General features: G+C 35.1%; 1 protein-coding gene across 5 annotated transcripts in view; it reads left to right on the top strand.

The window, feature by feature from the left end:
- Positions 1 to 12,718, top strand: part of ATRNL1 (attractin like 1) — a 432,638-nt gene that overhangs the window by 130,776 nt on the left and 289,144 nt on the right. For all 5 annotated transcript variants that reach the window (XR_002439678.1, XM_021399846.1, XM_021399844.1 and 2 more), the window contains exon 20: positions 7,477 to 7,570. Coding sequence is in view for 4 of the 5 variants with exons in the window: in XM_021399846.1 (XP_021255521.1) it covers positions 7,477 to 7,570 (94 nt within the window). In the remaining variant the exon portion in view is untranslated. The remainder of the gene's footprint in view (positions 1 to 7,476; positions 7,571 to 12,718) is intronic.

Below are 12,718 nucleotides of genomic sequence, written 5' to 3'. Positions count from 1 at the left end.
CAAATGTTCATATCCTTCACAGATTAACATTTAGAAAATAAAGTTGGTACTGTTCTTAAGAGTTCTCATGGAACAAGATATAGAAATTCCGTGCTCTGTTCCCAAGAAAATATATATGTGGTAGTAACATGAAAGAAACACAACTAGACACTCATTAATTGCTTAAGACTGTTCAGTTAATAACAAGACAAAGGGTCTTTTCTTTCAGCATTAATCTTCTGTTGTGGATTTTTCTTATTTATATAAAACAAGTTGTTTTTTGGAGCTGTTTTATAATATTAGCTGCTGACAACTAAAAACAGATTTATTATGATTCTTTGAGAGATATTTATTGCAAATATTAAAAATAAAAAAATCAGTTCAATTTTCAGGGTACTTTAAACAGGAGCAATAATGAAATGCGGATACTACAGAACCATGTTGCCAAAATATAAAAATGGATTAAGAATAAATAGAGAAACTTGTCATTATATTGTGTTGGTTTAACTGAAATACCTTTCAGTTCCTGGAACAGAAAATCGACTCACTTCTTGCTTCCCAGATGAACTATTTAGCTAAGGAAACTTCACTTGTTATTTCCATGTTGTTTAACTGCGTGTCACAGCATTGTTTGTCAGGAAACAAATAACCATTTACTGGTGCAGGAGGTAGACTTAGGCCACAATCTGTCTGTGTTTTGCTGTGACTGTAAATACCAGAAAAGAAGCTAAATCACATTCAGGTTTGGGCAAATTGCTCCTTTTGAAATGGGAACATGAGCATTCCTGTAACTGCTCAGAACAGATACGTTCCTGTACCTGTTAGGTAGGATGCACTGCAGTTGATAGAAGAAATTTGGTGCATATTGGATAAAATTATGAAATTCTGAGGAGTGTCTAATTTTACAAAATATGGCTGCCTGAGTGATTGGGAATATCTGCCTTTTCCAGAATAATTTTTATCTGGTATTTATTTGGAAAAATTATCTGTATTTTATGTACATTGGGAATAACTGATCCTGCTTTAAATTGTAATGTATATGCATTATATAAGTGATTTTGATGGTTGCAGAGTTTCTGCGTGTCCTACTCAGATGCCATATCCTACCTGTATAATTCTTAAAAATTATGTCTTCCCTTTCACCTTTTCTCTCTGTTGGGCAGCTACAGAGTACAGTCCTTAATACTGCATCAATACATATGCTGTTTATTGTACTATAAGAAATAAATGGGTGTGAGACCAGTGAAAGCAAAATCACAGGATAAACCATGAAGAATGAAAATAAAATTGGTCATATAAGTGCTAATAAGACTGGCTTATCATGAAAGTTAATCATGCCACTATGAAATGACAGTTGCATTTGACCTGTGTGTACTTTTTGGAGTACTTACTAGAGGACAACAGTTCTTTCCAGTAGCACTTTTTTTTTTTCCACACTTATATTGTTCAGTGCTTCACAGAGGTTATTTAGCTTTATTTTAATGCTACTTAATTAGTAATATTGCGTAAGTATTGTTGAGCACATCTGTTTGCTTTTATAGTATCTATCTAAAAGATTGGATGGTTGTCTTTGTTATAAGAGTAATTGCTGAATGCAGAAAGGGTTCCAGGGGCTGACAGTTGAATATGAACTTCCAGAAAAATAACTGACTGGACAATTCTGTAATGTTGGTAATGTAAATAGAAAACTGGCTCAGAAGGGCAGCTCTCATATGAGTAGACTAATAGATTACATAAGTGAACATTTACAGTGAAATGGAGAGTACAACGCTATCCGCTATCTCTAATATGTTTACACTTGCAATTTTCTACTTCGCGTCACTGCATAAGAAAGCCTATATCTTTTTTTTTTTTTTTTGGTACACCTGAAGCCTTGTACATTACCAAAATTATAGAAGTAGTACACGTGAACATTTAATAGCATTGTCATAGCTTTCCTTAAAAATGGGGGCATCTTAAAGGAGTTATCCATGGACAGCTACTGGTTTGGTAATCTTTGAAATAAACATATCAAGTTAAAGTACCATTTGTAGCGAGCTCCATTTCAGAGAGAACTTTCTCTTGCAGCTATATGTCAGAGATGGAGGCTAAACTATAAAGGTTTTTAAATTCAATTGTCTAAAATGTGTATTTCGTGGAAACAGTGGTGGGTATTCTTTGGTTGTCAGCATAAGCAGGAACACTTATGTGCTGAGCTAGCAACTCAGAATCAATCGTGCTGTGGATTTATTATTTAATAAATTCTATAGGCCCTTGATTTTACAGCATGGATTCTGTATGCTGTGTTATTTTCATAAAACCTTCCTGTTTAATTAGAAGCTGCATCTTGTACAAAACAGTTCTGTGAAATGCTATTTGCGTAAAATAGAGTAGAAATGGCCTGTTTGGTTTGTTTTTTAGTAGTTGCCGGTTTTAAAACTCTAATGTTGTGATTTCAGTTATTATGTGAAAGAAAGATGATAAAAATGTATTAAGATTTTATATTTTAAACTTGTATAGGTTTTGTATCGTTTAAACATTTAAATATTGATAATTTTTTTGCATAACAGTTAAGGATTTAAAATAACTGCTTAAAGAAAAGCATGTATGCATAACATAAACATAAGTTGGAGAGGAGAGCACTTCTTTTGCACTGTCACAGCTTGAATCATAATATCTGTATCATTTGATACATACTTATTTTAGAGAAAATTTCATATGTTTTCTGTTGGAGAAGTTCTACATCAAGATTCTTAATGATGGAGCAAATGAAAAGTTTGTCAGATGCTGGTGTTAGTATGAAAAGATGCCTGAAGCTGAGCTCATCTCTCTTCCTATCCTAAGAAGCAACAGGGTGTACACATGCATTACAGCAGTGCATTAGGTTGCACCTTTGTAATGGTGTTATACATCTGTAGGATGCACAACACCTAGTAAAACTATCCAAGGAGTATACAGTAAAACATGCTGTCTGCAGTGTGTATTTAATTGCAAGTAGGATAGCACAGAACAGGTACAAGTAGCTGGGATCCTTGAGGTGAGCTTCTGGAGTCACACAGTTGCAGAAAGCCTGAGGTTGGAAGATTCTATGAAATTACTTTTACAAACTTCAAAGCCGTTATATGATACAAACCAAACTGGGACACTGGTTACAGAAGTGTACACAATAGTACACAAGTGTACAGAATTGTACACAAATATATCTTGCCAGTCGGTGTTGGGGATCATTTCCAGCACCTACAGAGGATTGAATTTCTAAGGTGTATCTATTAATACCTGGAACAAAAAGGAATATATGCATTGATAACAAGTTTCTCTGAGATTTGTGGACTGAAATTTATTTCAGAAGGTGTAAGGCTTGCCTAATAGGCAGCAGAAGCAGGCATTTATTTTGAATCTCAAGCTTAGCCTTATAATTAAAAACTCTCAGCACTGTGTGAATAATGAAATAGAGAACGAGGAGAAGACAACATGATTTACTATCATTTCCCTTCATATATGTATCCTAGAGGTGTGATTAGCTTATTGAAAATGTATACAGTACATAATGAAAAATCTTTGAGTCAGGAGTTTGAATGGATGAGCTGAAGCTCGAGCATTCTTTCCTGATAACTGCCCTGTTCCCGGTTATTGTTTTTTCCTGCATTGGTGTTTCCAATATAGACATAGAATCATGGGCAAGGGGTTAGTTAATATCTTTATTCACAAAGTGCTATTGTTTTAGATTTTGTAGCTTTTGAATACAAATGGTGCTTTAGGTTGCAGTTTATTAATCAGTAGGCATGGTTCATATTCAAAACTCATAATTTCTTTTATATTACTTGCAAGTAGGCCAGTGGAAAAACCTGCAGTGAGGTTCAAAGGTAGTAACATCTCACATTTTTTCCCACTGCATGTCCTGTAATGTCATGCTGCTTCTCCTATTTCAATTGTTTGATAACACATATTCACATTTACTTCACTAACAGTAGGTAAGGCTTATATGTATTTTGGTTTTTGAGTTACTTTTCACATAGAGGTCCACAGATCTGTAGGAATCCACTTTTCATCACAGACTTGCAAGCTTGAGATTAATTAAAATATGCATTTAACTCTGTTAAACAAAATTTGTCCAGATGAGATTTTTAAAATAATGTAAAAGTGATTATCTCATGATGTCCTTTTTCAAGGTATTATCTAGGGAACATTTAAATTACTAGGAATTTGATTAGTGAGAGTAATTGTTCATCTTGCAATAGAAGAAAATTAGCTACAGGGCTAGTCACAGCTAAGTTTTTTTTTACTGATGGTATGAGAACTGCTGAGTCGGGGCCTGAACCACTGATTGAGGACCTGGAGGAAAGACCCAGTCAGTACTGGGAACACAGGTGAAAGCAACTCACCTGTGTGACTGGAAGGGGTGGAGCCTGGCTTAGGCTCTTAGGCCTCATTGAAGGGCTGACTGCCACTGAGGAAGGATCTCTTCCTGGAGATCTCTCCTTGGTGGAAACCTTTCCCTGCGAACCCAAAATCTTCTGATCCAGGTGAGCGATCTATTTCCCTTCCCTTGTAGCGCCTTGCTATCGTGCTGGTCCTTCCAGCTCTTTGTAACACCTTTTCCATCGTGTTGGTCCTTCTGATTGCTACACTGATGATGATCCAGAAAGCAAGGTTCTGAGACTTCTCAGCTGCTTCTTTCTTACGCCTTTCCAACCACACCAATCTTAGCACCATACGAGCTTCTTATATGTGTCACAAGAATGTAGATGAGGTAGAGCAGCTGTATTTATTTTTCTAGGAAGGGAGACTGAGCTATAAGTGTAACTCTTTTGAACATATATTTTATTTGTGTATATTATGAATACACACAGATCAAAAATTTAGATATGACTCCATGGTTCCATTACCTATTTACTTTTGACAATTCTCCAGTATAAGTACAGGAAACTCTAGAGGAAAGGACAGAGTGCAGAAACTAAAATGTGATGCAGTTTAAATGGAAGTAGATATCTGTCTGATTGGAGAGGAGTGCATCTGTGGACTCCTGTGTGAGTGAACTCATAATACGCTAAAACGCACTATACAGGTGCTGATTTGATTTGGATATCCCTGGGGATGAATGGCAGTGATAATTTTGCGTTATTGGTAATTCTGTGGTCTGAGTATACAAATCCTATCAGAGCTGCTGAAGGAAATTTTCTCATATACCTATATCTATTACTTTTGCAATATATGTTTCATTTTATCACACTTTTTTCAAGATGATTAAGATTAACAATATCTAAAAGATATAATTCAATGTTTAAAAATCCGAAGCCTTTACTGAATAAAGGCTACTCAAAGAAATGAAATTCCACATTTGTAGTTTACTTCCTATAAAGTTAGCAGTAACTATAGAAATAATGAACGCTTGTTGTCAATAGCTTCTGAATTTCTCAATGAACTGACAGCTTTTGGAATTTCATCTGGAATGCAGCCTGCTGGCCCCCTTATAATTCTTGTGTTGTCTTGTAGAGGTGCTTCACTATTAATAGCAATTAACCATAAGCAGAATGAGCTGTTAAGAATGTATTCCTTTGTTTTTCATTGACAGATTTTAGGCAATTCGAATTAACTCTTGAGAACAGGCTTTTCCATCTTAAAAGTGTAAAAATAGTCATTAATGTAGAGAGGAAAGCATGAATGGATTTAGGAAAATGTAATTGATTATAGAAGAGTATAACTTCAGTGAACATTTATTGTTGAGGGAGGGTCAAGATAATACTTTAAGGATACTTAACTTGTATGGAAAGCACTGGTGTAGCTTCAGACAATTTTATAGGCCCAATATGCAGGCTGTAAGAAGTGTTTTAAAATTCATGTTAATTTTTTTGGAAGGCATAGCTAACCTAATGGCTTACCATTCATGCTATGAATAGTAGTGACTGCAAAAATCAAGTCTCCATCCAGGGCTATGAATTCTTCCTATTTTAATTTGGCTTCCATTTTCCATTGTGGCCACAACTATAACTGAGAAGGAAAAGCAGCTCTGGAATGCTTCTGAAACATAAAGGACAGTTTGACTCTCTAGTACCTCTTAGTAGGAACTCTTCCTTCAGCTATGGCTGGCTAATTAACAAGTTTGGAATGCTGAACAAACCATACAATTCCTGGCACTACTGAATTTTGTCAGTGATACCTTATGTATAATTGTGGTTCAAGTCTGGTTAACCTTTTTTCCTATTTGTCTTAAGTTGGGGCAGTCATTATAATGTGTGTGAAAAGGGGCAAATCCACAGAAGTAGAATCATAGCATGGCTTGGATTAGAAGGGACCTCGAAGATCGGTTAGTTCCAAACTCCTGCCGTGGACAGGATTGAAATCTTATTCATTGTGTATTAGAAAAGGAACATTAAAACTCCTCTGGTAGAAATTAAAAACTACATTTCAATATTAGGATTATAAAATGGAAAATAATTTTTTATTATATCAAGGTCACCAACCAGTATTATCTGTTCCCAAGCAGGAACCCAGATATTAAATCTTTTATCTTAGTTGCAATGAAAACTTCAGTAAAGGGAGAATATGATCATCAAGATAGGTTCAGAGTTGCTTTGTACTAAATAAAGACTTTAAATATAGTGTGAATATTAGCAGATAATTATTCCAGTGTGATGTGAGAACTTAATAATGTTTACCAGAGGAAGGCTATTGTTTTGTACACATGGGTAGAAAAGAGGAATGACTACATAAACAGAATAGTCCTTCTCACAAACACGGGAAGGAAAAGCAAAGAAAGTGAAGAATTTGGAATATAAAAGACTGGGATGGGAATCAGGCAGCAGGAGTTGCAGTGAAGAGGCCACTGTGGAGAGATTTTCTTTAGCCTTTGAGTTTAAAATAAAGACAGTAGAGTGGAGTGTTGATTATGATGTTTCTGTGATTCTACTCCAGTTCAAACTTAAGGAGCTTTTAACAGTACCTTTTTTTTTTTTTTTTTTTGCTTCTAGAATATTCTTGATGTGGACCATAACTGTAGTATTAACTCAGTCTTTGTTTGAATGATTTCAAAGCATTCAAGTCAGGAGTAAGAGTTCCGGATATATTTAAGGTTTTTAACGTGCGTCTACAATAAAGTTTTCTGTAGTTTGACATTTAAAATTAATGGAATTTTACCATTGATTTTCTCATTGGTCAGAATTTCATCTTGTCTAGAAAGAATGTATTGATAATTTTCTGTGTTATATAAAGGAGCATAAAAATAGCAGACTGTAATGACATGTAATTTAAATAACAGACTTCTGTTATTTAAATTGTCAATAATCTGTGGTGGAGAGCATCTCTTGACACATATGAAGTTCTTAACTCTACAGAAAATAAACTAAGTGATGTGTATGTAGTAAAATATTCCACAAAGAAGATTTTAATTGAAGTAGTATTTTCTTTTATACAGCTTGTAGGAAATGTGTTAGGGTACAGTATTAATATCAATGAAAATTTCATTAGGTATAAAGTATAATATGGGTGAATAAATCACACTCTTCCCTTTTGATTTTATAGCTTGTACGTGCAGTGGACACGCAAATATTTGTCACATGCAAACAGGAAAATGTTTCTGCACAACCAAAGGCATCAAAGGAGACCAGTGTCAACTGTGAGTACAAGTAAATGTAGCCTGAAGTTACTGTAATTCAATAGTAACATTTTTCTTTAAACAAAAAAATGTTTTTGGATTTTGAAGTTCCGTATTATTTAGTCATTTCTTGAAGAGCAACGTCAGCAATATTAGTAACATTTTGCATACTCTACAGATTTTTAAAGTATTGCAAAATAAAGTAGCTGTATTTGTCTTCCTTCTTTCAAGCACTTTGTGGATACTAAGTTAAAAATATCTGCAATATCTGGTCATTGTATTCAGCGTGTTTGTCAAATATCTTGATGAGGATCTAGAGTAATTAGGTTTTAAGAGTTTTGAAACATTTAAAGGTGGGCATAGTATTTTAGAAGATTTTCCACATCATTAAATGTGGAAGAGTGGATTGCAGAGATCTGTAATGTACAGGTAGTTTATAGTGTTTTGTAGTGAAATAGCTTATTGTCTTTGCTTAGGGAAGGAGTTAGCAGCTTGAGATAGAGGACTAAGAATAAGGAACAACTGAAGTGAAGTAGGAGAAAAAACACTAACTATGAACAGCTTTACATTTATAGATGTTTCTTTCACTTCATTGTATCTTGTGCACAGAGGTACCCAATACAGAGTTTTGTGTTGGTTTTTTTTTTAACATTAAAGGTATAAAACTTAAAGGGTGATACAAATCTTATGAGGAGCAGCTGAGGGAATTGGTGCTATTTGGCCTGGAGAAAAGGCTCAAGGGAGACATCGCTCTCTGCAACTACATCAAAGGTAGATGTAGAAAGTCAGGGGTTGGTCTCCCTCTCTTCTCCGAAGCAACAAGTGATCAGACAAGAGGAAATGACCTCAGAGTGCTCCAGAGCAGGTTTAGGTTGGATATTAGGAAAAACTTCTCTGAGGGGATTGTGAAACATTAGAACAGGCTGCTCAGGGAAGCAATTGAGTCACCATCCCTGGAGTTAATTAAAAGCCATGTAGATGGGACGTTTTTTAGTGATAGGCTCGGCACTGCTAAGTTAACAGTTGGACTTGGTGAACTTAGAGTTTTTGTTGTTGTTTTTTTCAACCTAAAGGATTCTATCCTTCTAATAAAGGATATAAAACTATTATCCAGGAGAAAATTATCCTTATGTTCAAAACCTGTTTTGAATGTGTCATATTATACTGTCAGAGCACATACACAGTTGTTATCTTGAAGGTAAGGAAGATTTTAAGTCAGGTCAATGCTTTTACTCATATATATTACTTTATTATGATCTGTGTAAAACTGGAATTTGGTTCAAACAAAGTGTGAATACTGTTCTCCATAGCTATTGATAAAGTGGTTTTTGCCACTCATTAGATGGGCTGCTGTGCAATCTCAGCAGCAAAACTATAACCCTGTAATTTCTAAAATAGGGTTTTCTGTGAAAGTTTGAAACTCTAGCTGTGTGAAAGTGAGATTTATATTCCTGTCAAGAACCCTATTGATCAGAAAGCCTTAGCTGCAGGGCTGTATGTTATCTCCCTCTCTCTCTCCCTTCCTTTCTTCCTTCCTCCCTCTCGTGATTTTATAGCTGTGTGCCACATGCAGTACACGCTGTGCCTTAGGGGCAGAGGTTTTAGGAAATCAGGGAGACCCTATGACAACATTGTTTTTTTTTTTTTTCCTCAGAGAGCTGTAACAATCTGCAGAGAAAACAAGTCCTTTTCTTGTCTTGGGACTGGCAAATTGTGTGCTCTCACTGGCAGATTTTTTTTTTAATTATTGAAAAAAACCACAAAAACTAGTGTTTAAGACTTTTTAAAAGAATTGTTGGTAAAAATAAACTATTTTTTTAATACTACACTTCATATTATTTTTATGTAGCTGTAAGAAGGGTAAATTTAAGAGTAGAGAATGTGCAGATCCAGGTTATTCTGTTACAAAAATGTAATATTTCCCTCATTTTAATCATATTAACCATTCAGACAGTTTTTTTTCATCATGATTCTGAAGAGGTAGAAGAATTACCATTTTTTAATGAAAATATATCCTGTTTATTTGGTGTTTAGAGGGGGGGAAAAAAATTAGAAATATCCAGCCGTTGTCTCCTGTGCACATCCCCTTTTGAGAGCTGTGTAGTCCCTCTCACCAGACAGACAGGTAAAAGCATACTCTGTTCTGAGTGAAATGCACTATTCTGTTAATAGCTCTGCTGCTTTATTTGCTTAGAGTGGAGTAAATTTGTCCCCCATTGTTTCCTCTCAGCATTCTGTTTTCTTCTTTTCTGTAGGGGGAAAGTTGACAACAATCATGTAACAAATTGACTTGGTTAGAACTTCATCAAGCATACACACAGAGACTGTAGCTGCTGAAAGCTGACTAAAGCAGGCTTTGATATGGAAGAATTTATTTTTCTTGTTAGAGGACAGAATCCATTTGATATTAGTTAATATACTGAGTGGTACTTTTCTAAAGTGAACTTCAAAAATACAATAGGCAATGTTTTAAAATACTAGTAGAATCCGTATTTAATATTTTTCTTTCCAAGATTTTTCCTTTCTTTTGCCATTTGATCGTATTCCACCATTAGTTTTACATATAGGGTGTTTGACATGAGGTTGTTTCCTCTTTGTTCCTGCTGAGTCTGGGCTTTGGATTTTCTGTAGAAATGAAGACTTACTTAGATACCTATATCTGTTACTCAGCTCTGATCTTTCAAGGAGAATTCCAGCAAAATATGATTTTTAGATCAACGTGGATTTAGAGACTGTCTCTGTTCTTCAAATCTATGAAAATTTTATCTTGCTTCTGTAAGGAGAAAGGTTCGTGCCCTCAGTTAGTTCGTGAACAGTTAGATTATTAGGCTGCTAAGGAGAACAATAAAATAAAACTCCCACTTCATCACTGAAGATGTTTTAAACATACTAATTTTCTGCTCTACATGTAGTAACCGTTACTAGATCTATCAAGGACTTGAGATGCTTTTTTATTTTTAAAAAATCATGTTTCTAGCATCAATCATTTTGTTTAAATGAAAGCTACAATTAAAGCAATGTTTCTAGTATCAAACCTTCAGAACATGATGCAAGTGCACTCTAAGGTCTTAAAAACTCACAAGGCAAATATCAGGAACTAGAAATATTTGTGATAGCATGTAATCTAAAATTTGAAGAAAAATAAAGCTTAAGATTTGGAAGGGGCTTTGTGCAGTATTTTTAATGAGTTTTTGGCAGTATTGTATGTCACTATCTGCCTTTTTGTTGATTTTTCTCACTGCAGTAGCCTCGCTTCATGTTCTTTGCTATATTCAGTGTATGGTGTGTAAAGTTCAGGATGCTCTCTGGGATCTTTGAACTGTGGACCCTGTAGATATGAAACAACACTTTTCATAAGAATTGTTACATTGCAAACATTACATTTTATTCAGAAAATTGCCCAGCTGTAAAATGGAGAACTGGAGTTTGAATATTCGATATTGTCCCTAAAAGACAATGTTCTCGGTGAAGAAATGAGAAGGAGCTAAGGGTTTAGGGAACAGCTGCCAACACTTAGCCAAGAGGTTTGTATATTGGTACTTTACTGTGGGTCAGCTGTGAATGTCTTAATCTGAAGAGCACTGCAATATTGATGTTGCAATGTAAAAGTAGTTATGTTAGCAGGATGTTTCTTGCCAAGAGCTGAATTAAAAATGTTACATGCCATGAATGTCTCACATCTGCTTGGTGAGTGAGTGTTCCGACTCAGCTATTTCTCTTCAGAGAAAGTGTATGCTTGCCTAAGTCCACTAAATGTTTTGGATCTGTACTTTCGAATTATTCAGACACTCATACCAGAGCAATTTTACTGACTGCTAAGAAACTCTACAATTGTGCTGTCTCTTGGTACCAAACTGCAACCTGTCTGCTGTGTAGGCTGCTGTGGCAGTCAGTCTGGATTTGGGATTTCTACTCAAGCCACTGGGCATCTAACAATTTGATTGTGAGATAAGAAGCATTACAGCATATGTCTGTGTGGATTTGGGCTCTGATCCATTCAGTTTTGATGCTGTATTTGTTCCATCACATTCCTCTAAAAGGGTCAGTGAAGCTGCAGTGTTGCACCAATGTAGCTGTCCCTCTTTGAAATTAAATCTTTCCATATACAGACTTTACATCATAACTTAACTCCAGCAGACTTTAAGAGTTTTAAATCCCAAATCTCAGATGACAACATTTAATCCTCTTTTTTAACCCAAAACCTCAGTTCAGATTTTAAAAGTTAGAATATTTGGGGCAAGAAAGAAAGGAGAGAAATGATGATACAGATTTCCAATGCAGCTTGAAATTGTTTGTGTCTTCCTACTGCTTTGGTTAAAGATGAGGGATCTCTTTCTATAGATGGGGGGGGAAAAAAAGAAATTGGTGACTTTTCTGGCTACTCATCCTGCTTTCATCAGGAAAAAAACTTTCTACTGAGTTGAGGATAATAGAACTAGATATTTGAGGGAGCAGTCTTTGAATTTTCTTCTATATACTGCTAAATAGTAACTGATTACATTCAGTGGATGTTATTTTATAGTATCTGTATCGTTACTATTATTGGTGAATACTGCTACCATTGTCAGTTGTGATCAATTAGCTATGGAGCTGAAGAGAGGAAAGAGGTATTTCCTTCTGGAAGGAGAACATTTAAAAAGAGGATTTTTTCCCCCAAAGATTTAAAGAATACACTCTTCTAGAAATCTTTATGGAGGACAAACTGTGTTCTGTGACACTTACATTCTCCTTAATAGATCCACAGTCCTTCTGACTTTTGTTTCAATATTATCAAATATTAATCTTTGAGTAAATTATTGTCCATTCTATTTTCCATGCAGTGTAGTTCTGGGCTTATAATATATACCTGACAAACCATTAGCATGGTAATTAGTAATTGATACAAGAATTGTTATCGTTAAAATATACATCAGTTTTAATCAGTTCATCATTAATCTAGTAAAAGTCAGCTAGGTAGCTGTGGGGAAAAGAAAATACCAGTGGTAGTGCAGAGTGCTCTGTAAGCTATCGGCACACAGCGAAGTTTGAAATTAAAATTGTGCCTCTTAATGTTGATGGTATTGGAATGCTCAGCACTTTCACAAAATATCATGTCCTATTTTTCCTTTCGAATACATTTTCAAAATCTTACAAAGCAGTAAAAGAAATAAAGCTATTTCGCCCTGAAAA

Source organism: Numida meleagris, chromosome 5, assembly GCF_002078875.1.
Source record: "Numida meleagris isolate 19003 breed g44 Domestic line chromosome 5, NumMel1.0, whole genome shotgun sequence".
Lineage (NCBI taxonomy): Eukaryota > Metazoa > Chordata > Aves > Galliformes > Numididae > Numida > Numida meleagris.
Note: the sequence above shows the minus strand (reverse complement) of the source record. Positions and strands in the feature narration are given on the sequence as shown.